We start from the raw sequence: 27,248 nt of genomic DNA on the forward strand, positions 1-27,248 counted from the left end.
CTGTTCAATGGAAGGTAATAATATCTATCTTCTAAGATGATCAGAAAACGTAAGTGTCCTGTACAATGTCTACTGGGCACTTCTGTTTGTTATTTTTCCTTTTGCTCTTACGGTTCTTAAAAACCCTAAGGGATAAATAAGACAAGGACTGTTTTCATGTTCTTCTCCTGTTCAGCAAATTGGATGTGCACACAGCCCTGCATACAGGTCAAGACCAGCCTTCTGTCTCCACGAGCCGACCCTAGTTTACGGAAGTTTCCAGACTGCAAACATACAAGTCAGGGAGCTTCTCTCTGCCCAAGTCACATAAGTTGCACAAGTATGACTTGATCGAATATCCTGTTCCCAGTCCACGTCTTTCTCTCTGGCCCCCTTTGGCTTCTCACTTCTCACCTGGAATGTTATTCCAAATCTACGGAAGGGGACCAGATGGCATGCTGAGTTCTCTCCGATCAGAGCTGCAGCTGCCCCCACGTACAAGCTCTTTCAAAAGATTCACCATGAGGAACCTTACACCTAAGTTCCTGGGTCAGCATCTGTCAAAAATTGCATAAATGGAGTGGAATTAGAATCTCTCGGGGGCTAAAAGGTTGCATTTATAACAGGTTCTTCCATTCCTCTGATGCCTTTCATTCAATGACACCTCGGCGGAAAGTTAATTGAAATGGAAAACATCAAGCACAAAGGCAAAAAGGACTTTATAGGTTGTTCAGGATTAGTCTACACTTTGATTTAGGCATAGATGCAAAAGGCACAGGCAAACCAAAAACTTCATGTTTGAAAACTGTTAAGACGGTGATATTTCCAAAATCTTCCTTTCTCTAAGAAAGATTCAAAATACCCAAAATGGGGATATGGATTCAGCAAATAAGGTAGGTCAGGGTTCTTAGGTCATATGGGAGATTTTTTGGTACAGACGGATGAGCGATTATGTCTGTGTCTTAAGCAGCTATGGAATAATTGACAGCCCTAGAATCCTAGACAGTCAGAACTCAACGGGGCCTTTGGGATGATTTTATGGAAATCTTTCACAAAAGTGGAGGTCAGGGTCTCAGAACAATTGGGCCTGGCCTAGAACTCAGGTCTCTCGTTGCTTATTTCTAGTACTGTCCGTAGTAATGGCTCAGATTATCACAAAGCTGGCCATAATATAAGAAGAAACTGTACAAACAAATCATCACTGTGTGATGGGAGAATTGCTCCAAATGAAGGTATTTTAGAGCCACAAGCTTTTTCTTTGAGTTCGAGTCTACTGATTAGTTATGTGGCACTTTTCTTACATAGCCTATGCCCGTCATGTTATTTCCAATTCCAGTTACTTAAAGCAGAGTTCATATTTAAAGGCATTCCTCAAACACTGGCATCCAGAATCCACCTAGATTCTTAACTACCTTTCTGAGTTGTCTAGTACAATAGCATTTTTTTTTTTTTTTAGCACTCACCGTCATCAAATCTTTTTCAAGAATTCAGTGTAGTTTCCAGAGAAACAACTGTCTTTTCACACTCGTAATTAATCCATTGACATAATATTGACTGAGCATACTTAACTGCAACAACAGGGACGGGTCCACGTGCTGGAGAGCTGCTTCTCGTGAACTTTGTTCTGCGTGCCACGTGCATTGGTCAGTGTAAAAACACACCTGGGAAAGAAGGGAAGGATTGACAGCAGGCCCTCAACGTACTGCAATCCAGTCCCTCCCTTTATGGACCCAGGAAAGAAAGAAAGGTGACCTGGCCATCTTATCAATGTACTAATGACGGACCTTCCCTCAGACACACTCTTAGTACTTTCTAGGAGAGAGTTCTTATCTGTGGATCACTTCTAGCAGCATGTATTGATACTAGGATTGGTATGATGTCTTAGTCTGTTTGGACTGTGGAAACAGACTACCATAGACTGGGTGACTTATAAACAACATATATTCATTCTCAGAGTCCTGGAGGCTGGGGAGTTCAAGCTCAAGGCGCCAACAGGTTTGGTGTCTGGTGAGGACCTGCGTCCTGATTCGTGAATGGCCATCTTCTCGCTGTGTCCTCAGGTGGAGAAAGGGGCAGGGGATCTCTCTGGGGTCTCCTTTATAAGAACACTGATCCCATTCATGAGAGCTCCCTCCATGACCTAATCATCTGCTAAAGGCCCCACCTCCAAATAGCATCACATCGGGGATTAGGTTTTTTTTTTTTTTTTTTTTTTTTGCGGTACGCGGGCCTCTCACTGTTGTGGCCTCTCCCGTTGCGGAGCACAGGCTCCGGACGCGCAGGCTCAGCGGCCATGGCTCACGGGCCCAGCCGCTCCGCGGCATGTGGGATCTTCCCGGACCGGGGCACGAACCCGTGTCCCCTGCATGCGCAGGCGGACTCTCAACCACTGCGCCACCAGGGAAGCCCGGGGATTAGGTTTTGACGTATGAATTTTGGGGGTACACGAATATTCAGTCTGTGGCATATGGTAAAGCAATCTCCTCAGTGGATTTGTGGGACGTGGCTCCATGGACAATAGCACATAAATGGTATGTGTATCTGTTGGAATATAAAATAGGGATGTTTCGTGGCAACATGGCTCCCTTTAGTGTAAGTGATGGCAGAATACATAGCTCAGAGACCTCGTATGTTACATCTGGACATCTAGGGTTACATTTGGTAGAGGAAAAAAAGAAAGAGCACTTGCCAGTGCGGGGAGGAGTGGTGGCATGACACCGCCGTCCTGGCTTCTCTCTGCCTCTCTCATGCCTCGTGGTTACTTGACACTAGGAAGGACCTCTGATCCTTGCAGATCTGACCCTTTATGTCATTTCAGTTGCTTAATCCAGTGCACAGATTAAATGTACTTCCATGAAGAAAGCCTCTGATGTATGTTCAAAATGCCACGGGAAAAGGATAAAATGAGTGGTTTTCTCATTTTTCAGGTTTCTGAGAAAACTTTGAGAGAACCCAGACATGTAGTGGAAGCCAGAGGAAGTGAAATGGTCACAGGAACTGAAGGTCAGGACAGGGTTACTCCTGCATGAGTTTAGCTAGAACCAACGAAAAAAAACAGGATCCAGGGCTTACCTGGTGGCGCAGTGGTTGAGAGTCCGCCTGCGCATGCAGGGGACACGGGTTCGTGCCCTGGTCCGGGAAGATCCCACATGCCGCAGCGCGGCTGGGCCCATGAGCCATGGCCGCTGAGCCTGCGCGTCCGGAGCCTGTGCTCCACAACGGGAGAGGCCACAACAGTGAGAGGCCCGCATACAGCAAAAAAAAAAAAAAAAAAAAAACCAAACAGGATCCAGGAGAGAGAGACAGAGACAGAATGAGGAGGAATTGGCCACAGGCTGCTGGTCAGATGTGCTCCAAGTCAAGGTTCATGTGCAGGGCCTGGTCCCTTGGGGATATGGGTGAACCCTTCTCTCCTTGACTGTTAACTGACTCTCTGTACATCAGCTGTAACTTCTAGACGCCACCCACCAGGATGGGGTCATTTCAGTTGCTCTCTGGGAGACTCGACTGAGCATATGGATTTGTCCACATTTGGAAGTCTGTGAAAGGACAGCATCTCAAAGTCTTAGCTCTAAGAGAGTCCCAAACCTTTATATGGTGACAGTGAAGTCAGCTGGTCCCTGGTCCCCTATTAGAAACCAGAGAATGGGAAACAGTTATCAAAAACGCATGGACAACAAGTCACAATCAGAGACCACGCAAGACGTTTAAACAAACAGGAATCTAACAGGCACTATGTTTGTAGAAACACTCTGTTTTATTTATTACTCATTTATAGCCTACTTTATTTTACAAAAGGTTTTAGGCAACTTATAAGAAAAGTTACCATAATTTATGGACAAGCATCGTCATATCTGACTCTATTTTGAAAGTTGAACTCTGAGCTTCTGGGCGGTCTACTTGGTCAGTTAGAGGATTCTTGCTCCAAAAGAATATATATCATTTATTTCCCGTGGACTCAGGTTAAACCTGTTGTTTAGTTTTGAAAGGAATTTCTCACCTGGGATTTCCCAAAAGGAATACTGACCTAGCACTGCGGCGGACAGTGTCCTCAAGAGCGCCCCTGCTATAAATGCAACAGAGAGTTTTGTTTTTTGTTTTTGTTTTTACATCTTTATTGGAGTATAATTGCTTTACAATGGTGTGCTAGTTTCTGCTTTATAACAAAGTGAATCAGTTATACATATACATATGTTCCCATATCTCTTCCCTCTGCGTCTCCCTCCCTCCCCCCGCATCCCACCCCTCTAGGTGGTCACAAAGCACCAAGCTGATCTCCCTGTGCCATGCGGCTGCTTCCCACCAGCTATCTACTTTACATTTGGTAGTGTATATATGTCCCTGCCACTCTCTCACTTTGTCACAGCCTACCCTTCCCTGCAAAAGAGAGTTTTACAAAGCACTTCTGTTCCATGTCCAGCCTCACGCTTTCCCCTGAGGGCACGGGACTTCAGCGCAGGCCTGGGCAGCGTGGCTCAGGCACACAGGACTCTGTGATTCTCCCACTGGCCTTCTCTCTGCTGGGCCTTTGGAAGACCTACAGAGCAGATTATCTAGGGTTAATTTTTGGTAGAGGAGAAAAGAAAAAGAGTATTTTGTAAACTATAATATAAATGAATTGAAACGGTCCTCATTTTGACCAAGAAAAGAGGGTGAACCATCTGCAAGGGAGTCCCGCTCGAGCTTCTAAACCTCTGGGCTGAGGGAACGTGTCATTTTTCTGCAGTTTTTGGTCTCTGCGTGAGTTGGGCGTCTTTCCCCTCCTTTGGTGGCTCTGAAATGTTATTCTGACATATCCACCATGCAGCCAGATGCCTTCCTGACCTATTCATTGTCAAGCAGCCCTGAGCCCTAAATAAGGAACAAATGTCATCCCAGGCCTGCTTTCATCCGCCACTCACTACAAAATCGGTGACCTTTTCCAGATCAAGCCTGAGACCACAGCTTCTTTGTGCAGCCAGCCCACCTGAGACAGGCCCGCCAGAGCCGTCCCTACAGTGCCTTTCCTGGAGGCCTCCGGTTCATCCCCAACTCTTTCTGCTTCCCCTGGCGTTCCTGTGAGCAAGGAGAATGTCCTTTCTCCTCCAATGTCAGCTCAGCTCTGCTTTCCCAACCCTGCCCCCCATCTTCTCTAGTGGAGGCTCCGCCCCCATCACTGTCCATCCCTTCATCTACTTTACTTTCATGCTATCTCTTAGCACCACTCGGCATTTTATCATATATCTGTTTGTGATCCAACTCCCCTACTAAAGCGAACAGGCCAGTAGACAGGGACTTTGGGGTTTTGGCTTTGTTACATTGTTGTTTGTGACTCAGAACCCAGAACAGTGCTTGGCACATAATTGGTGCTTGGATGGATGGATGGATGGATGGGCAAATTGAGATTGCAATGCAGTCTCTGGCTCCTTATGAAAAGTGACTGCTTCATGGTCATCACGCACACATGCATTCTCCCCTCTTGCTCTCCCCCACCGCTGCTCAAGCATCTCCGTGACTTTACCAGACAACATTGTTTTGTCCCTTGAATCTGGAAGCCTCCCTTTAGTCTCTATCAGAAAGGATGTCGAAACTATTAAGAGGCGAGGTCTTGAGCATTGTTACCGTCGGTGATTTAATGCCATGCCGAGAGAAGACGGTGAGCTGACTGTCGTGGGTATGTTGTCCTTGGCTTTGCTAAGAGAGGACTCTGTCCCAGGAGGGCAGCCATGAGCAGGCTGGTAGAGGGTGGCTTCGCTAGCAGAACCCCCAGTGGTTCATGTGGCATGTTTGCTGCTCGGGTTTCGGGGGTGTTGGGTGAGAATAGTCTGTGTCAGGGCTTGAAGGAAGCCGGGGTCCGTCTACGCACCCAGTTCTAGCTGTTAGTTTCAGCAGCCTTCATTTCCAAGTTGATATGGAGTGGCTGAGAAGCGCAGTTTTGTTAAGAGACAAGGGTTCTGGTCCATACTCATCTGTGTGATCTTGAGAATATCATTTCCCCCCCCGCCGCTGCAACTCAGTTTCATCTATTATACCCTGAAAAGGTGGGACTAGATGATCAGTAAGGTTTTTGCCAGCTGTAATATTTTTAACTATATTAAGATCTCCTATTTGTATGGTGTTCAGATTTCCTTTTAAAGTTTCCTGTTGTTACAATGCCTCCATAACACATATCTCAGTCTGTTTGGTCATGTGCTTTGTTTCCTTGATGAAGCCGCAGCCTTTACAAAGGAGGCTGTCTTATCTATAGATTTGGCACCCAGAGTGTGGCAAAATGCCCAATACTGGTATGTTCAGTGAACAGCACAACCCAGCCCTTTCCTCTGCATTTGCTTACCTGTTGAGTGTGCAGTGAAACATCCCAAAGACAGGTAACTTGTGCAAAATTCATAAGTCATCCGTGCATAGGTTCTCAGAATCTGGTCGCCCTTGCATGCCATCTCTGGCACCTCTTAGATATAGAAACTTCTTTTAATCCCCTCTCTTCTCTTTCTCCTTTAACTTCATCCCAGTAAAACAACACTGAGGCTTTGGGGTCACACTTGGATCCCAGCTCCATCGTTTACTACTTAGCTGTGCGAAACTGGGCTGGTTACCTTCCACCTTTGAGCTTCAGGTTTCGTAATTGTAAATGAGAATAATAATGCTAACTTTGCAGGAGCCTCTAGCACAGCACCTAAGAGGTACTAAATAATTTTAGTTGTTTCCTCCCGGGTTTAGTTCAAGACACCCCTTCCCCCGAGCTTTCCCAGCCAACCCTTGGCATTTGTTCTTCAGGCGTCTTAGTTTCTGACATCTCTATTATTATCTGTCTTGGAACATCTGAACTGACTTCTGCAAGATGGACCATAGGATGCTAGCAGTCAAGGAGCTTCATGGCACCTACTGAAATGTTTCCTCCTTTCTTAGCCCGGTGTCCTGAAAACAGCGGGTGCTCAATTCATGCTGCGTGATGGCAAAGCATCTTCGCCACGTGCCCTTGGTTAGGTCACGAGCCCTCGCTCTGCTTTAGTTGTCTCATCATTCAAATGAAAAGTTTGGTCCAGAACATCCCCCAGGCCCTTGCAGCTTTGATATCCCGTGCTGTGATGCTGCGCCAGGTTTCTTACAAAAGTACAAAGGCCTCATCCTCCGTGCAGGAGTTTCCCTCTACACAGAGGGGCCTTGCTAAACACGAGAGGCACAGTCTTCTTGCATGAGCAGCTGGGGCTCAGCTTTCCTTCAGAAGTGGGCTGGCTTGGCCACTGGCCAGGGAGAAAGACTGGCACTGGTTTCTCTCCTGGAAGAACATGCATCATGACACATGTGTAGCAGGCATTGCCATCCAAAGTTGCTGAGAGGAAGAGATCTTGGTTTTTCGCTGAGGAAGTCAGTTACGGGTCTCACCATAGGTAGAGCATCTTGTGAAGGAGAGGTGGGGCAGCTGTAATTAAGTGGTGGTAAATATGAGCTTTGGGGTCAAGACTGCTTGCCTGCAAATTTCAGATCTAGAAAGATCTAATACAGTGACAGTCCAGAATCCCTACCTTTAGATCCCCATTGGCTTTTCTTGACACAGCCAGGTGGAGGCCAGGTGGAGGCCTTCTGCTGCGGGGAGGCAGGGCGGGTGGGGACATGCACGTCCTCTTTTAGGAAGACTCCTTTTCCGGCTTCTCTTCCTCCTTTGTTCAACAGCAGCTAAATATTGGGGGGGGGGGGGCGGGCAGGGAGCAGCCTTCCACCTTGGTCTTCTTCTCCATTAACCTCTCCTGTCCATGAGCTTATGTTTTTTAAATATCATTAAAGATCAAAATCTGCGGTTTGGAACTCAGGCGTAACTTAGGAAAAACAGAACTCTTGACCGCACACAAATTGTGCTACATCCGTACTTTGGAATACCACTCAGCAATGAAAAGAAATGTGATAATAATATATGTAACAACTCGGATGAATTTCAAAAACATTATGCTAAGTACAGGGAGTCCACGCAAAACTACATGCTCTGTGATCTGTGATTCTTTTGATGTGCAATTCCAGGAAAGGGTAAACTGTGGTGACAGGAGGAGATCGGGGGCCGCCTGGAGTGAGGTTCGGGGAAGTGGATTGGCTGCAAAAGGGCCACAGGAAAAACTTAGGCTGTTTGAATAGTTCCATATCCTGATGCTGGTGATGGTTACATGACTGTACACAAGTACCACAATTTGTCAAACTACACTTAAAATGGATGAATTTATTGAAGTTTATTGTTCTTCGATAAAGCTTAGGGAAAAAAGAATGACTCCATAATTTCTGGCCTAAGCCACTGAGCAGCTGGAGAGAGTGATCTGCTATTTCCTGACCTGCGTGACGCTGAGGGGAGAGCAGGTGCAGAGGCGAAAAAAATCAAGATTTCGATTTGGGATATTTAAGTCTGAGATGCCTATTAGATGTCCAGAGTAGAGGTGTCAGGTGGGCCGTTGAATTTATGATTCTGGAACTCAGTGTAGAGGTTAGACGGGAGATATAAAGTTTGAAGTTATCAGCCTACAGTTGGCAGTTAAAGCAGTGGCCTGGAGTACATGATGGAGGACACAGGGCAGGGAGGGAGAACAGGAGAGCTCTGGGGGGTGAGGGGGTCCGGGGTGTGCCAGCACTTGTAGTGAGAATTCAACAGGATGAACTGTGTAAACATGTCATTGGCGTCTTGCAGTTACTCCTGCCGTGCTAAGGGGACATCACGTGGTTTCATAGAAACAGCCGTTTTCAAATGTGCAGTTCAGCGGCGTTTAGTTATTTACAGCATTACGCAGCTATCTCCTCTCTCTAGTTTCAAGACTTTTCATCACCACAGAAAAACACCGTGTACGCATCAGATAATCACCCCACGTCCCTCCCTCCGCCATCCCCTGCTCGTCACGCGTCTGCTTTCTGTCTTTGTGGATTTGCCTATGCTGGATGTATCGTATCAGAGGAATCACATAATACATGACCTTGTGTGTCTGGCTGCTTTCATTGAGCATAATGTGCGTGAGGTTCATCCAAGTTGCAGCATGTGTCAGTGCTTCGTTCCTTTTTCTGGCTGAATACATTATTTTATCTTATTATTATTCCACGCCTTTTCCCACACCGGCTCCAGAGCATGCATGAGTGAGTGTTCTTGCCTGAGAACTTTCCTCCTTCCATCCTTTCTGCCTGGGCTTTCCTTCCTCCTCGTCCCTGTGCTGATGGGAGTTGCACCGCCTTTTATTTTAGAGGCGCAGTCTACGTGCTCCTCAGTGGCGGACGCACACCCGGCAGCACCCCTTCTGCGTCCCCAGGACACAGACAAGAATGGTTTCTTAGAGTCCCCTCTACCACCTCTTTCCTGGAGCCTGATTGGCTTCAAACACAGGCTAAATTGCTGTTTTTCCAACATGAACATTCAGCGAACAGATATAGAACCTTTAGACACTGTCCACAGTACGCTGAGCCCTGGGAGATCTGGGGTTACAAGAGCAGTGACGTCTACCCCCTTTCCCCACGCGACTCATCCTCTTACCAGATTGCGGGGGAGTAAGCATTCTCATTTCTGCCTCTTGGTCTGGCCCTCGACCCAAGCATGTCGCCTGCATGCAAGGGGATGCTTGTTGACCGTGATGTATGTCTCCAGCCCTTACCTCTCCCAGCACCTCTAGGCTTGTGTGTCTCTAATGTGATATTTCTAAAAGATTGGAAAAAAAGTAAAACCCTTGGTTTTTAACTCGGCAAATCATCCACTAATGCATTCCCACACAGCAGCAAGAATATTCTTTTCAGAACATTCAGATCACGTTGGCCCCTCACTTACAGCACTGCCATGTTGCATCACCCAAAGGGGCACTGTTCCCATTGTCTTCTTTGCAAGTGGTGCTCTGGTGTTGTGCCTGAGACCCTTTACTTTCGCCCCCTGCTTGTCCTGCCTGGATAAACCTCCTTACTCTGGGCCCTGACCCACTTCAGCCTCATCTCTCTCACCATCAGCTTACCATCCTCTCCTTGGTCTGTGTGTCTCAGTCCCACTGGCCTTGAGTCCTTTGAGACGTGTGTTTTCCTCCCGACACCAACTAATTCTTCAGTTCTCTGAAGACACCACGTAGGTGTCCTACAGTTCATTTCAGTTCTGACACGACTACCCAGTGTTAGCACAGAACCCACAGGTTAAGGTCTCAGACCCACAAGACCACCTGTACTTCAGGCACCAGTCACAAGTATTGGGTCCCGGGGTTACCCATACTTCTGTCCAATTTGGCTACAAAGTTGGGGGTTTCCAAAACCCCCTCTCCTCAGGTAGGTTTGCTAATTTGCTAAAATGACTCACAGAACTTAGGGAAGAGCTTTATTTACTGTTACTCGTTTATTATAAAGGATGCAACTCAGGAACGGCCAAATGGAAGAGATGCATAGGGCAAGACATGGGGGGAGGAGCGTCCCCTCTGCGGGACCACCACCCTCCCAGAACCCCTGTGTGTTCACCGACTCAAAGCTCTCAGCCTGTAGCCTGTTGTTTAGGGGTGTGTGTGGAGGTTCCAGCAGGCAGACGTGGGTGAATCATTGACCATTGGTGATTAACGCAGTCCCCACCCCACCTAATTCTCGCCCGGAGGTTGGGGAGTGGAGCTGAATATTCCAAGCTTCTAATCAGGGGTTGGCTTTTCTGGCAAGCAGCCCCCATCCTGAAGCTGTCTAGGGGCTTCCGAGGGTTTCCTCATTAGAACAAAAGATGTTCTTATCACTCAGGAAATTCCAAGGATTGTAGGAGCTCTGTGCCAGGAAGCAGGGACAAATACCAAATATCTTTCTGTGACACCACAGCCTTCATCTTGGTCAAGCTTCCCACTGCAAGGTTTTAACAATCACTGTTCGCCTTGCCGTGACACTCCAACCATCTCCCTTCAGATCTTGATTTAATCCTGATTTCTTCAGGTAACCTCCTGGCTGACGTCTCCTCTTTCAGACCCGGTGCATTACTCTGGAGCTCTCCCTCCCAGTTCTTTCAGAGTCACAGTTCCACATTTGTTGGTGTGATTGTCTAGTGACCTTGCCCTATGGGATGGCTGAATTGTGTGTCCCAAAAAGTTCATCTGTTGAAGTCCTAACCTCCAGTGTCTCAGAATGTGACTGTATTTGGACTTAGGGTCTTTAGAGAGGTCATTAGGTAAAATGAGGTCATTAGGATGGGCCCTGACCTGATATGATTAGCGTTCTTATAAGAAGAGGAGATGAGGACACAGACACACAGAGGAATGACCACGTGAGGACCCAGAGAGAAGATGACCATTTACAGGTACAGGAGAGAGACCTCAGAAGAAACAACTTTCCAGAACCTTGATCTCAAACTTCTAGCCTCCAGAACTGTGGGAAAATAAATAGCTGCTGTTTAAGCTACCCAGTCTGTGGTACTTTGTTACAGCATCCCTAACAAACTGATACACACTACAAGGATGTTAGCTCCACCGAGGGCAGGGACCGTCTCAGGGTTTACCCATCATTGCATCCCCGAAGCCCAGCACAGTGTTTGGCTCTATACGTATTCAGTAACTATTTGGTGAATGGATGAATGACGTATCTCAAGGTGATGACAGACATCTTTGAAATATGGACGTCTCATAAACCCTGTACTGTGTGGTTCCAGGCCAATGTTCCCTTATCCTTTCAGTATCTCTGTTTTGAATTTCCTGCCTGTCTTTCCTCCCTGAAGGAGCATTACTTCATCTCGATAATCTGCCCAAAGACCAGCCTTGAGAATATAGAGAGATTTTGTGCTCAAGCTTCTTCCTGAGTGCTTCTCAGCCACGCAGGGGCCTCTCCTGGTAACTCCCACCTTCCAGGCTGTGTTTCAGACTGTAAAGTTTGCTCAGTATCTGGCTTCTGCATAAGTAGAGTATCAATGAGTAATAATACTGTAATCTCAGAAATGCTATCGGGGAAAAAAAATTAAGTAATAGCCACATAAGACCCAGAAAGGCTTGGTAATGATGATAATACTTAAAGTTGAATGGTAGTTTACAGTTTACAGCCTTTCATTTCACTCTAAAAACAACCTTATGATGGCATGATGGTGAATTTTATCATCATCCCTTTTATAAAATGAAAATAATAACAGTAATAAAAAATAAAGTTCAAAAATGGAGTAGTTTGGGCTTCCCTGGTGACGCAGTGGTTGAGAGTCCACCTGCCGATGCAGGGGACACGGATCCGTGCCCCGGTCCGGGAAGATCCCACGTGCCGCAGAGCGGCTGGGCCCGTGAGTCATGGCCGCTGAGCCTGCACGTCCGGAGCCTGTGCTCCGCAACGGGAGAGGCCACGACAGTGAGAGGCCCGCGTACCGCAAAAAAAAAAAAAAGGGGGGGTAGTTTGGGCCCGGGTTGCACAGTTAATAATTGGAAAAGCCAGAACTTAAAATGTTGCCCTTTGAATCCTGCAAGCAAGTGCTTTTTCTGCAACCCCAGTGGGAAAAGTGAGAGGATTGCTCCTAGGCACTATTATTAGTGATTCAAGGAGTGTCTGTGAATGAAGGATCTGAAAGATACCAACCAATTGTGTTTTTAAAAAGAGACCGACCCAAGAAGTCCATGGATGGCAGTGGTAGCTGGATGCAGGCCAGCTCTGCTCCCCGAGCTGAGGCCTCATCTGAGCGGTGACGGCAGCCGAGCGTCCTGGGAGTCTGTGTGATAAAAGCAGCCTTGGAAGAGAGCCCAGCGGCTGGCTCCGCATCCCTTTTTCATTTTTCCCATTTCCAAAGACCAAAGATCACGGAAGGAAGAAGAGAGAAATCATTATTTGAGGCTGAGCAGGAGTTTTTAAACTGTACATTAAGTTAATGCGGGCCCTCTTGGGGCTGACTTGGGGGATAGGGAAGCTTGGTATTGCATCTCGGCAGATGGAATATCGTTGTCTGGACCTTTGTTGGATGGCAGGCTCTTTTCTGAGTCTCAGGCCTGCCTTTTCCGTTCTTCCTCGATGTCCCTGGGTAGGACGTGCTCTCAGCTCAGCGCCCTGGTATTAATGCTGAAGGAAATTAGACTCAGAGGCCCCGATGGGATCCAGAGGACTCTGCAGAGTCCTAGACCCCTGCCTGCAGCCCCAGGGGGCACCACGGGCAGGAACGGGAGGGCTGCACACCTTGACCAGCCTTTCCACCCATCCTCTCTAGGTCCTTTGGAGCTTTGCCCACAGCTGTGCCAGCTGCAGCCCTTCCCCTGGGGAGAGGAATGCCTTGCAGATTGTTCCTAACCATGAATTTAGGTGCAAAACATAGACTTTTGCAACACAGAGACCGGAACACAAGCCCCAGCTCTGTGGTCCTTAGTCACATGTCCTTGACACGTGACTTTCCCCTCTCTTAGCCTCAGTTTCCCTTTTGAAAGATGAGATGAGCACCGTGCCCACTTCACTGCGGTTGTTGTAGGGCACTCTGAGATGACGCAAGACAAACATGTATCCCGGTGCCTGGGCAAAGTGCTCACCGAGCAGGGGCTGCCCTGAGAAGAACAGCCTCCCCTCGCGGGGCAGCCACGCGCACACACGCAGCACAAGTGCGAGAACATGTGTGGGGACAGCCCAGCACGAGGAGGATGTTGAGAAAGGCGTTGCTAGCCCGAATAAAGAGATCTCATGGTCAGGTTGGAAGGGAGCTTTGAGGTCAGCAAATCTTGTGTTTCTGCTCAGTGCAGGTAATCCGCCACCTACAGCATGCCTGCCGGGTGACCTCCCGCTCCCAAAGGTCCCCAGACCTACTTTGCATCAGAATTCCTGCAGCTGTCCTTTGCAGAGAGACCCCCTGGCCTCACCCTGAGAGAATCTGCTTCTGTAAGAGTCCGATGGGGTGTGCAGAGAGCAGCCAAACCATTTGAGAAGCTTTTTGCAGAGATCATGCAGTCCCGAAGGCAGTGTTTCCTTTACTGCTGTGTCTCCAGCAGTTGGTACAGGGCCCAGTGCACAGCAGGGACGTGGTGAATACCTGCTGGATGGGGGTGGAATCACGCAGCCGCGGAAGCCGTGCCCGGGAGCTTCTCCCTGGAAATGCAGCTCACTTCTGTCTGGGTGAACTCCAGTGATACTTACGGTCTTGCTTACAAGAAGCAAAATCTATCTTCCTTCAGTCTTAACTCATGCAGCCTATTTCTACCTTCTAGAGTGACACTGATTCTAATTCCTCTTAGAAGGGATTATCCCTCAGCTATAGAGGTCAGTAAGGGTGAAGTATTTTTCTCCAAATGAAATCAGGGTTGGCTGAACAAGGTATAAACTGGAGCCGGGGGAGCTTCGTCAAGCAGCCCCAAGGAAACAAAATGATGGACGACAGGACCTTTTTAACTAGAGCACATGGATTCCATCTCAAGGACATGCAACATAAACATGGGGCACATAAACCTGGTTCAGGGTCCCCATGCAGCCCCGTGAAATAGAAACCTTTACCATTTTACAGAGGAGGAAGCTGAGGAACTAAGAATTTGCCCAGGATTACCATTCAAGCGTAGAAGAGCTAGAAATTTGAACCAGATGAGAATTATATTAAAGTTTAAGGAAAGAAGAGGAGGCCAAGTTGGAGAAGCTTAAGCATAGGAAAAAAAAAAAAAAACAGGGAGCGTAGAGTCGGTGGTGGAGTCCTATATCTTGCGTTGACGGCGTGTTTCTAAACACCTCCATCCCCTTCTCTGGGCTTCATCTGTCAAACTAGGCAGTTCCAGAGGAATTATTAAGCCCTCCGCAGCTCATGTGAACCTCTGTGTTCCCAGAGTGCGTTTAGCTACAACCAAACGGAAGAAGTCAGAACTGTGAAACCTGCAAGTTCCAAAACAGTCCTTTTCAACCCTTTCAGGGCTGTTTAAATACCCTTTTGTGTCCCATCTTCTCGGGAGATGTTTTATTGTTCTACACCCACTAGCTGGGGGCACCTATGGCTGTGAAGCGGTTCTTTCAGATGTTTAGTGAATGGCAATGTGATACTCTTATGTTTTCCTTATTACAGCCATGCTGTACTCAGACATGCATCTAGGAATGGTACTATTAGAGGCTTTTCTGTTTTAAAATAGCTTAGTCGAATACACATGAGGTCGGAAGGGCATTGTTGTTTTCCCTGCTGATACTCAGGACAGCCCCTGGTGATAACATTTTAATATTCCCCTGCTGCTATAAGCACAGCTGGTTGGATGTGCAGCAGTGGTTGGCAGACTCCCCCTGTGCACCCAGGAGCTTTCCTGGGGGTGGGAAAAAGGTAGCACCGGAAGCAGCCATCATCGGGGCCAGAGCTACCTGCTCCTGCTGTTCACCTGGAGAGGCTATAACTGGTGCACAGCCACTTCCACGCCATTCACGTGGAGCTCACCAGTTCTGGATGGTCTAGGTTTGTGGGTTGTAGATAATATTTATTTTCCATTTCTTCATTCGTTCATCCAGCCAGCCATTCATCCACACTGTACTAGGCCTCAGGAGCATTACATTTCTCACTCAAGGAAGCAAAGTCATTAAATTTGTACTTTTAAAATATTTCTGCGGCTGAGTAAAGCAAAATAGAACGGCAAGGGGCACCCCTGAGGGAAAGGTGATCGAGGATGAATCTGCTAAGGTATCAGGGAAAGAGAGATGATGAGGATAGAGCAAGGGAGGGGATGAGGCTGAAAAATAATAGATAAAATCTGGAGGAGTCGGTTATGGCAATGATGTGAGGGGTGAGGAGAGGGGGGTGTCAAGCTTGATTCAAAGGTCCTGGCTTCAGTGACGAGTGAAACCTTGATGCTACTAACCGCAAAAAGGCAGGAGTCAGACGTTATTTAGGAAGAGAAAATTGTGCATTTGATTTTGATCAGTTTGAGTTGAAGGTCGCTGTGAAAGAGCCAGATGAAGATAGTTGGATTTAAGAGTAAGAAGCTCTGGAAAGTAGTCCGATACGGAGATGGGTGACATCTTCCCCTCAGTGGTATTTGTTTTTGTTCTTGTTTTTCTGTGGTACGCGGGCCTCTCACTGTTGCGGCCTCTCCCGTTGCGGAGCACAGGCTCCAGATGCGCAGGCTCAGCGGCCATGGCCCACGGTCCCAGCCGCTCCACAGCATGTGGGATCTTCCCGGACCAGGGCACGAACCCGTGTCCCCAGCATCGGCAGGCAGACTGTCAACCACTGCGCCACCAGGGAAGCCCCCCTCAGTGGTATTTGAAGCTGTTGAGTTAGATTCCATCATCCAAGGATACGACGTAGAGCAAAAAGGGGGCAAGGATGGGAGTTGGGGAGCCCAGCATTCAGGGGAGGCAGAGGGAGGGGACCCCCATGAAGGAGGTGGGGAAGGAATGTCCAGAGGGAAGAAAACAGCTAGGAGACTAGTGTCACAGAAGCTAAAGGCTTCGAAAAGTTTCAGCGGGGCTGGGGAGGGGCCAGCAGCGTGGCAGCTGGGGGAGCAGCTGGCTGAATTTCGCAGAGCCCAGCCTATGCAGCTAGGGTCAGTGCTTGAATCGGAAAACTTAGACTTTCTGAACAATGACCATCACAATAGGGAAAAAGGGAGATGCCTTTAGTTGAGCATCTAACCACGAACCAGGCACTTTACGGTACTATCTTATTTATCAATACATCCATTCTTAGAGGCAGGGGGTGGGGATTCTGTTCTTGCCCTTTTACTGATAAGGAAATTGAGGCTCAGAGAAGTTATGCCTTGGTCAAGCCATACAGAACTGGAGCTTGAACTCTGTTTTGCCTGGTTGTAAAACCCTTTGTCTTTCTAATTTATACCTGGTGGGCAAATGCCCCGCCTACCCTTTCCACATTCAGTGTGCCACGTGGAAGCATCACCAATCCCTGCTTCCCTGGGGCCTCACCTCCTGAATGGCAGCAGCCCTGCCTGGAGCCAAAAGCTGCGGAAGGAGGGAACCAGGGGAGTTCCCGGTCTGGAGCCATCCGTCTGCTGGCTGGTGACACCGACACCGGGGCCCCAGCAGAATAGCAAGCTTGTTCGCTCTTGTCTGGCTGTTAGTGGTGATGTATGAATAAGCAAAGAAGACAGCTTCATTTTCATAAGTTAACTTGTGCCGAGAGTAAGGAAGACGGGAAACAGTGCACTTAATCATAACCACAGGGCCAGCGCAGAAAACAATGACAGAGCCTTTTCTGTTCATCACAGCGTTTTATTATAATAACTCCTATTATAGAGCAGACAGGCGGTGTGGAATGCTGAGGGCGGCAGCACACCAGCATCCCGTGTCATCTCCCCAAGAGGAATCCCTGGGGTTGTACGTCTTCATGGGATAGCAAGCCCAGGATGGGTTTGCATCATCAAGATTAAGGCTTTAGACTTTGACCTCTGGAGACGAGGCTGTAGTTGCCACCTGGCTGGTGAGCTGGGATTGCCAGAGCTGTGAAAATAAGCTGTCTCATGTGTGCTGTCACCGGGGACCTGAGGACAGCTATGCCCAGAACAGTGTTCCAGGACAGCAGTGCTACCCGAAAAGCTTTGGGGGAAGCCTGGGAGCTTGGAGGTCTGTGTGGAAGGGGCAGGTGTGGCCTGCAGTGTGGCAGGGGCTGCAGGAGACAGGAAACGGGCATCACGCACTCTCCCCATAGAATCCACTATTCCCTGCGCTCCATTCCTCCTACGTTTCAGCGTTTCTGTCATTGCATGTACCCCGCTGCTTCATAACTGTTTACCTGTCTCCTTCCAGCTGCCTCTAGGGTGCAGACTGTGTTTTATCTGTCTTTGATTCCTTAGTATTTTGCGTGGTATCTGACACAAAGCAAACCCTCAATCAACATCAAACTGAACGAAAGTGTAGGTAGGGTAAGGATCGTGTCAGCTAAGGAAGGGAGGGAACCGCTAAGACCGAAGACGCCGAACCCAGGCCAATGGGGCAGAATATTGGGCCAGGGAATTCTGGGTATGATGACAAGAGTAGATACCTACTGAACATTTTACTATTTTCTGGGCGTTGTTAGTGGTGATGTTTGAATAAGCAAAGAACACAGCTTCATTTTCACAAATTAACTTGTGCCTAGAGAAAGAAAATGTTCAATTCTGAGGTGTGTACTTTTGTCAATGCCATATTATAAATGAATGAAGAAACAGGCACAGAGAGGTTAAGTAATTTGTCTAAAGTCACACAGCTAGCACCTGGGTGAGGAGCCAGGATTGGAAACCAGGCAGTCTGGCTCTGCCATACACTTTCTTCACCACTTTACTGTACTCAAGAAGTGTAACACGAGGCGGCCACTGAATTCTGCTGGTTGAGGCGCTAGATTTAGACACCACGTGAGTTTTATTGTTTGCTAGGGGCCGTGCAAGGGAACCTCACTGATAACCAAAGCCAGGACAGAGCTCCCAGACCCTGATCAATAATTCTCAGATTTTAGTGTGCATCCGGATTACCTGGGGGATTTTTTTTAATGCAGGTTACTAGACCCAGTGGCCAGAGTTCTCATTTAGAAGTGTTATGTGATGAGGGAATTAGTATGTGATATTACCCCCATACTCCCAGATCCTGAGAGATAAGACAAAGGAGAGCAAAATGTCACCTTATTTTGCTGATAAAAGTGAAATTGGAGGTTTTGACTTAGATGTGCATCTACGGCGGATATTCATAATACCAACCCCGGAGCTGGAATCGCCCACCCTGTCACAGGAAGCGTGGGGCGACTGCAGCCTCATCCGGAGGGGACCTGCCCTGTACAACCGATCCAAGGTGGAGCTCTGCTGGCACACTGGCTCCTAGGAGGAAGATGAAGGAATAGCTAGGCCACCTGAGCTCGGTTCTCTCTGAAACTCAGCAGGTCAGGTAGCTCCTTCCCTGCCCTTGGGGAAGAGGAAGGATTGGGATAAGAAGCCGGGAAATCCCTCCTTCACAAAACGAAAGATGTAGAGGGAAGCAGCCTTCCGGTCACAGTTAACTTCACAGTTGAGGCCTGGGAATCTTCACTCTTAACAAGAAGCCCAGGTGTTTATGTAGCAGTTGGTCCTCAGACCACACTTAAAGAAACAAACTTCTAGAAGGACTTAATTGTTGTGCTAGAGGGCCTTCAAAAAGAAAACCATTTGGATGGGCTCACTGTCTTTCAGAAGCTGACCGATGAGCTTGAATGATGATATTTAAGAAGAGCTATTACTTATATAGTTTTTAATATGCCCCAGCCCCTGTGGTTAGCCCTTAACACATATGAAGTCATTTAAACATGTGAAGTCACAGCAGTTAGATACTGGGGCACAGAGAGGTTAAGTAATTTCTTCAAGGCTACACAGCTAAAAAGTGGCAGAGCTAGAAATAGGAACCAGGCAGCCTGGCCCCAGCCTTCCCCTCTGGCTACACTGCTGCACGTGGTTTCCGGTCCACGGACACAGACCTCTGCAGGGGTGAAGGCAGTTAGCCCAGGGTATTCACAAGCCCACTTGCAAAGCCCAGCTGTCGCTTTAATCATCGACAATGCAGCTAATGAATTCATCTAAAAAAGCAAAATGAAATCTTAGTAGCTGTTTATTATTTTGCCATCTCAACCAGTGGATATTAAAATTACAGCTATCATGTTGCTAATTAAGGATTTTGTTTTCTTAACCTTAAAGAGAACGGGCATATGTGAAAGGGCCGCTTGCCACCATCAAAGGATATGCAGCCCAGGTGCAAAGTGACAGAAGGAGAATTTGGATGTTATCCTTTGAGATAACATGGCTTAAGGTTAACCATGCAAATTACTCCTTCTCTGAAGATGAAGCCCTTGAGTTGAAGGCTCCAGTAGAGCAACCCATATAAAAGATGCTTTCAGGTGCTGCCACCCCATCTTTGCAGTTTTCCATGCAACTGAGGAAGACGCCAGAGTTCCCAGAGCTGAGTGAGAGAATATGTTGATGTTGGCGAGTGGGGAGAGGATGAAATGCTTTGCAACCTCAGAAATGTGGGGACACTAATACAGTAACATAAGTGGTCTCCATTCAGGAGAGATTTACGCACCAGATGTCATTTATTTAGCAGACATTTATTCATGCCTATTAGTGTGTTAGATATTATGCACTCCTTGCCCTTGGACAAATGGAGAGGTGGACATTTACAGATGAGGCGTGTGTGCTTGAACATCACCCATTCTGTCCTTGACAGGACATAAGTCAGCCGATGGCAAAAATACCGGGAGGAAGCGCTAAGTCGAGATGTCCCCCATCTAATGCGGGAATTCACAGTCTGCTTCTTGCCAGAGATGGGCCTGAAAGGATTGCTGGTAGGGAGTGGCAGGGGGCAAGGCTGGCGAGAGCTGTACGAGCAAGACGTGGAGATGAGGACACAAGCAGTAAAGCTATGCATTTTCGTGTGGCTGTTAGAAAATTCATCTGAAGAGTAGGTCGAGGCAGAATACAATTCATGGCATGTCCGAAAGTGGAATTTGGACTTTCAGATAGCTGAAGATTACCTCTCCTGAAATTCAGATGGCCACCCTAAACTCAGTGAAACGTCATTCCCCTTTATCGGTTCTGAGCACATGACACCCCTCTTTCATCATGCCAAAGAAAACCATGGTGACGCCAACCAGGGGTCATTAGTAATAACGAACCAGCTCCCCCAAGGACCCCACATGCCCTTTGAGTCCCAGCCTCGGAGTGAGGTTATTAAACAGGCTCTCCAACAAGGTTACAGCATCAGGACTCAGCACACAGCTTGCTCGGCTGAGGGCACCGCGCCTTTCAGATCTGTTGTGCACGAACGTCCCAAGCTTGTTGCATGTGGAATTGATTAGCTCTTGCACTTTCTGAATTGGTGACCTGTTTTTCTGAGGGATTCTACACGTTTTGGTTGTGATTATATACAATGACACAGTGGGTGGTAGTGTTTTTCCTATGCCGCTAATTTATGTATTTGTGCTGGGGCAGTGATTTAGATGGGAGCTCGATAAATTGATGAAATAAATTACACCAAACCCACACACCATCATTTCAGGGAGCTGTCATCACACCAAAGAGGTTCTATGTCGCCCAGCGTGGTATTCCAGGAGAACCGTCGTGTTTTCTTCACGGGCTGCTGGGCTTTCATTTGGTCAGAAAGAGCTTTATTTCTCAGACAATATAAGGATTTTAGCTCCAGAAGACATCAGTTAGCTGTGGAAGACAGTGCCCATTAGTCCTGTGACCTTTAGCAAGTTACTTACATTTCTGAGTCTCAGTATCTCATCCTGTAAAATGTGGACTTATAATTTCTGCCTCAAATGTTTGTTGTAAAGGTAAGCAGTGATGCAGAGACAGTGGAAAGAATCTGGATGTCAGATAACTATAGATTCATATCCTGGCTCCAGGATACGCAAGTTATACAAATCACGGTCCTCAGTTTTCCTAGTTTGTAAAGTGCTGTTGATAGTAGTTGCAAGGGAATACCTTCTGCACGTGGCATGATAGGGTTGTCTAATAGAAGATAGTTGATTCTGATGGCTGCCTGCCCCACCTAGAAGACCTGAGTCCGGAAACATTAACACTCTAAGAAATTGGGGTGAGTGGAGAACTCACCTGAGGTGCTAAAGCTGCTAAGAAATTGATTGAGAGACCTGACTCGCCTTTGATGTTGGCCTCAGTACAGTAGAGGGCGAGGCCCACGTCAAAGCCGAGCTCTGGGGACAGAGAAGCAATTGTTCCTCTAGAAAACACGCCTGCCTTGACGTGATGCTTGTTGACAAAAGACAAAGTGGATGTGAGAGTAAAAACGCTGCAAGAATGTGGCTCTTCTCTGGGGACTCCCTTCTCATTAACCAAGGGTCCTTTCTTCCTCTCTGAGTGAGAAAATTACCTCAACTCCTGCCTCAAAAGCCAATAAATTAATATACCTTGGGAAATAGTGAACTGGAACATTTGAAGAAGAGTATGTAAGTAAATAAATACGTGTTCACGTGAGTTAAGGGATAGATGGACAGATGGACGGATGAATAGTTTGGGATTCTGGCTTTGTCACAGATTAACTGGATGACCTTGTTAATTAAGTTAATTAAGTACTCTGGGTGACCTCCATTTCTTTTCTATAAAATAGGGATAATGAAAATGGCTGGGCTGCCTAAGTGTGAGAATTAAACATATTAATACAAGTGAAGTGCTTAGATAAGAGTTTGGCACCTCATAAAAGCTCCCAATAACAAAACCTGTGTTACGATGATTTGCCATTGTTGTATCTGCCGTTCAGTACTCACTGTGCCACGTGGCTTGGCTTCTTTTAAGACCTTTGCATTCTCTGTACTTCACAGGTCAACAGGTCCTGGGCCTGGTAGAGAACCAGAGTGATTGGTACCTCGGAAACCTGTGGAAAAATCACCGCCCTTGGCCTGCCCTTGGAAGGGGCTACAACACAGGTAAGTCATGAGGGTGGCTTGCTGGGGGTGGGACAGGAGGTGGGCCAAAGCACGGGAGAAGGCCACCTGGTTGCCTGAGTTCTGCACTGGACGGTACATAAGGCGTTGGCCTCCTGGTTCTTGCTTAGGGCTGCAGCTACAGGCAAAGTCGCTACTGGGCCGTGGCAGTCCGTGGCATTCTCACCAAAAAGCCCCTCTCCGGACTGACCGTCAGCCCCAGATCCAGCGGGACAGCTTTACGAGTGTGACCTGTAGGTTCCTTGGCTCTGTTAATAGAGACTAGAGATCATCGTGTCCACTTTAGGTCCCCAGGATCTGTGTTCATCCTCAGCATTCAAGATTCATCTTTGTATGGGGAGCAAAGTTACTGATGTGTATTGACTCAAAGTCTTGTCAGAAGCGACATAATTTCTTTTTTGTTTTATTTTGTTTTTTCCCTTTTTTTGTATAATTGAAGTATAGTTGATTTACAGTGTTGTGTTAGTTTCAGGTGTACAGCAGTGATTCAGTTATACGTGCATACATATCTTTTTGTTTCAGATTCTTTTCCCTCATCGTTTATTAGAAAATATTGAATATTGTTCCCTGTGCTATACAGTACGTCCTTGTTGGTTATCTATTTTATATATAGTAGTGTGTATATGTTAATCCCAAACTCCTAATTTATCCCTCCCCTCCCTTTCCACTTTGGTAACCATAAATTTGTTTTCTGTCTCTAGGTCTATTTCTGTCTTGTATGTAAGTTCATTTGTATCATTTTTTTTTAGATTCCACATACAAGTGATATCATATGATATTTGTCTTTTTCTGTCTGGTTTACTTAGTATGATAATCTCTAGGTCCATCCATGTTGCTGCCAATGGCATTATTTCATCCCTTTTTTATGGCCGAGTAGTATTCCATTGTATATATGTACCACATCTTTATCCATTCATCTGTCAAGGGACATTTACGTTGCTCCCGTGTCTCGGCTCTTGTAAATAGTGCCACAGTGCACGTTGGGGTGCATGTGTCTTTTCGAGGAGCTAACATGAAATTGGCTAAAGTATATCCTGCGGCCATGCTCCCCTTCGAGTAGTGTGGCCAAGTGCAACCCGACCATGTGCCTGGAAGAAGAAAAGGCAGAAATATTTGGTAATTGGTACTTAGGGATACCACAGCCCCTAAACACCATGTGTCTGAAATCAAATCCATTTTCTACCTTGCTGCTAACCCAAAATGTGCACCTCCTCTTTTCTTTCTGTCTCTGTTAACAGCATCATTCATTCATTCTTTCTTTCTTTCTTTGTGCAGCTCTTGTCTGTCTAATGCTTACTGTGCACTAGGCCCTATGCTAATACACCAGACACAGCCCATGACCTCGTGGAGCTTATAAAGGATGAAACTAGAGCAACCTCCCTCTCCTTAGGCCCACGTCCTGCCACTGTCTACCTATGAAATGCCTCTGAATTCTGCTTCTTCCCCTCCATCCTCTTTGCCACTACCTGGAACTGGAACTTGGAGCTCAGGGGGCAGTAGGGTAGGTCCGGCCAAGAAGGGCTGGGACCTGGCATCTGGGACCAGCTGTACTGCGTTGGGGCAGGGGTCTGGGCATGGCGCCACCTGAAAGTGGTAGGTGGTAGCCTGTCCTGGACACTAAGGTCAGTCTGTAGTGGGAAGAGCCAGACTCAACTCTGAGAGCTGAGGGTCAGATTCCTGAGAGGTCAGGTGCAAACACGGAGCCCCAGAGGCCACAGGAAAAAGGCTGAGAGTCAAGCTTCCAGAAGTGAAAGTTCCGAGGTCAGGTCAGAGCGGGGGTCAAAGCTGGAATAAGACAAGGAAAGAAAGGTCCAGGGTCAGTGTCCTGGGCAGCCAGAGGTTAGGGAGGCCTTCACTGAAAGCTGTCCTTTGCACTGGGGGGACATTCCTTTAGCCAACGTTTGCCAGAACGTCCAGGCATGCCTCACGGGATGTAACACCTACCAGGCATCACAGCCTGCAGGGGTTGCAATGGAAGAATGGTAACCACCAGCCCTTCACAGACCCAGGCTGCATCCTGGAGGCTGTGCTGGGCATTCACCCGTGAGTTGCTGGATGGTGGGAAATTCTGGGGAGTCCCTGAGAGGGGCCAGGTTCAGGGAGGGAGTGCAAAGGGGCTCAGAGCAGCAGCTTTTCTTAGCTGATTTAGAGGTATTTCGGTGTTTTAATAATGGGTAAGCCTCTGCATCCCAGCTAAGTATTGACCAGGTGCTGTTCCTGGTGCATTCTAGGTGTTCATCTCATCCGATCCTCACACTAACCTCATGAGGCAGGGGCTATTCTTATCTCTGTTTTATACCCAGGAAACTCAAGCTTAGAGAGTGAAAGTATGTAGTCTGATAAGTAAGGAGCCTATTAACTGCTAACCTTCCTAGCTTGAACCTTAGTGGCTTCTATTCTATCAAGAACACTTTTTTTAAATGTGGAGTCCTAGACTCTTGAAAGGTCTGGGGAGGGGTCCAGGATTCTGCCCTAAAGGAAGCCTCCAGGATGTTTCTGGAGCAGAAGGTCCAAGGGTCTGCTCTGATAAAACGTGGCACCCCATTACCCCTTCCTGCAAGCTTCCCCAGGAGCTGTTTTCTCAGCGCATTTGAGGCTGGACCCTGTAGGAACCCACAGTGGGCCAGTGAGAGGGCCCCCCATGCTGCTTCTGCTCAGCAAGTGATCACCTCACGTTGATCTCCTGTGCCTGGGTTTCCACACATTCACTCCCGGCTTTCCTAAAGCTCGGGACACCCATGCTTATCAGGTGGGAGAAGGGGCATCTCAGGTGAGCCCTGGTGTGTGTTTAGTTCTTGCCTTCCACAGCATAGAATAATAGAAAATGTCACATGGAGATGAACTGCAGTGCCTCTAGGACACAGCATCGGGGTCATGGTTATCTGCATCAAACAGAAACCACCGGTCATCAGTCTGGGTTTGCAGGAGGAAGAACAGTGTGGCACACTGGGGAATTTATGATGACCCAAATGGCATGTCCCCTCCTTCAGGAGACAGACAGGTACCTAAACCCTCTGCAGCCCCTACTTGATAGACCAAGGCAGTGAGTTGCTTCCCTTCTGGCTGCTTCTAAGAGGGCAGAGCAGATGGGAAAAAGCCCTGTTAGAAGTGATGTATCCATTTAAATAAGCCAGTGACACCAAGTGATCGTTAGAAAAGGATTTCTGCGACATCGAAATGCATTGACTTTCATGATGGGAATTTGTTATTTTAAGACTGAGGATTGTGCCCCACATCAGTGGATGAGTCATCCAGACACTTAGATTCTAACGGAAATTGTCAGGACTCCACTGGAGAGAACCTGCGCCCCTGAATCCCAGCGCATCTCAAGCCTCCAGACGGGGTATCTCCAGCCGAGCCCCGTGCTGAGCCTTCAGCTTGGTGCTGGGAAGCCAAGACAGGTCTGGTTAGGCTGGAATTTAGCCGTTTATCCTCTGGGAGCTTGGCCAAGTTGCTTCACCTCCTTGAACCTTAGTTCTCTCCCTAATAAAACAGGATAAATAACACCACCACCTAGTGTGTGAGGGTTAATGGGGTAACTTGTTTAATGAACTTAGCCTGTGTCCTGTTGCATTTTTCTGCCACTTATTTCATCAGGGAATGGGATCCACCTGCTTTAAAAATGGTGGTTACCTGGTTCCCTAGGGTTTGCTGAGGTCTCCTAAGCTCTCGGGTCAGAAAGAACCAGGACATTTTCTTGCTTTTCCCCAAATATAATGCAGTCACCTTGCAGTTTTTAATCTCTCCACCAACTAGAAAAGGTTAACTTTTCATATCATTTTAGAAAAAAATGACAATGTTAGTTTGTATATCAGCCGATTCTACTTTGAAAAGCCCCAGAAAATGCATAAAATGTTGGAGCTGGAAGATCTGCCCTTAAGACTTGACCTTGACGCTTTTCAACTTTGCGCCTTTGGAAAGCTGCTCAAGCTCTCCAAGCCTCAGGTTCCTCATCTGTGATCTGAGAATGATAGTCCTATCCCAGAGCCCGCTGTGAGGCTCCAAGGTGGTGGTATAGTTACAGGGGAGCTGGTCAACCCAAGTGCTTCTGGAAGTTGGTGGTTGTTTTTCTTTCTCCTCCTGACCACAGCCTAGCATCTGTTTTCAAGTAATTCAGGTTCAGCCACATTTATCAGATACAGCTGCATTCACCAGGCTTCCTACAAGGCACCTTACCATGCGTCATCTTTGTTAATTCCTAGAATTGTCTTGTATGCTAGACACTCGCCTTCGAAGAGCCAGCCAGTTTCCCTTCCTCTTTGTTTTTCTTTCCCAGTCTGCTTGCACAAAGCCCCCAGGGTCCTAAAAGATGAGGGAAGATCTGCCCACCTCTCCCACTCATCCGGCTCCCTTCTTCCTGGAACAGTTTACAACTTAATTCCGTATGAAGGGAGCTGCTAAACCACAGCAGCTGTGGATGTCCAGACAGCCGCCGCTCAGGGTCCTTGCTACAGCCATTCAGGTGGAATAAAGGAGAACTCCCGTATCCCCGCGCAGAGATGTGTCCATTCCCGACCATTCTGTCAGTTCATCATCTCCTAGGTGCAAGCAGCTGTCTGCAGGACTTTAAAAAACAAACAAATGAAACCAAGATTATGATAGTCTCATAAAGATTCAACCCGCTCCAGTTCATACGCTGAGAGTGAATATCTTAGAAACAAACACCAGCAAAGAACAGAAAAGAAAAGAGAGCTCAAAGTAGCAGGTGATTGGAGAAGGGACCGGGGAAGGCAGGCCAGTAGAAAGAAGGTGGCAAGTTTACAGGAGGCTTGTCTGCACGGGATCCTAGACGTTACTCACAGAGAGGATGTGTCCTCCCTGAGACATATTAAGGATATAATATTAACCAGAAGATGTGCTTTCAGGAACAATTTAAAAGTAAAATGCATCCTGTTCCTTTCAGTCCCCAAATTAGGCCAGAGACAGGCAGATGGAGGCCTGGCTCTCCAGGGAGGGAGGAAGAATTTCTCTAGGAATCCTTACCTACAGAACAACAAAATTGGGACATTCAAGG

General features: G+C 47.5%; 1 protein-coding gene across 1 annotated transcript in view; it reads left to right on the plus strand.

The window, feature by feature from the left end:
- Nucleotides 1-27,248, plus strand: part of LARGE1 (LARGE xylosyl- and glucuronyltransferase 1) — a 587,346-nt gene that overhangs the window by 444,902 nt on the left and 115,196 nt on the right. The window contains 1 exon segment of the mRNA XM_060305895.1: nucleotides 22,112-22,216. Coding sequence (XP_060161878.1) covers nucleotides 22,112-22,216 — 105 coding nt within the window.

This window comes from Globicephala melas, chromosome 10 (assembly GCF_963455315.2).
Source record: "Globicephala melas chromosome 10, mGloMel1.2, whole genome shotgun sequence".
Lineage (NCBI taxonomy): Eukaryota > Metazoa > Chordata > Mammalia > Artiodactyla > Delphinidae > Globicephala > Globicephala melas.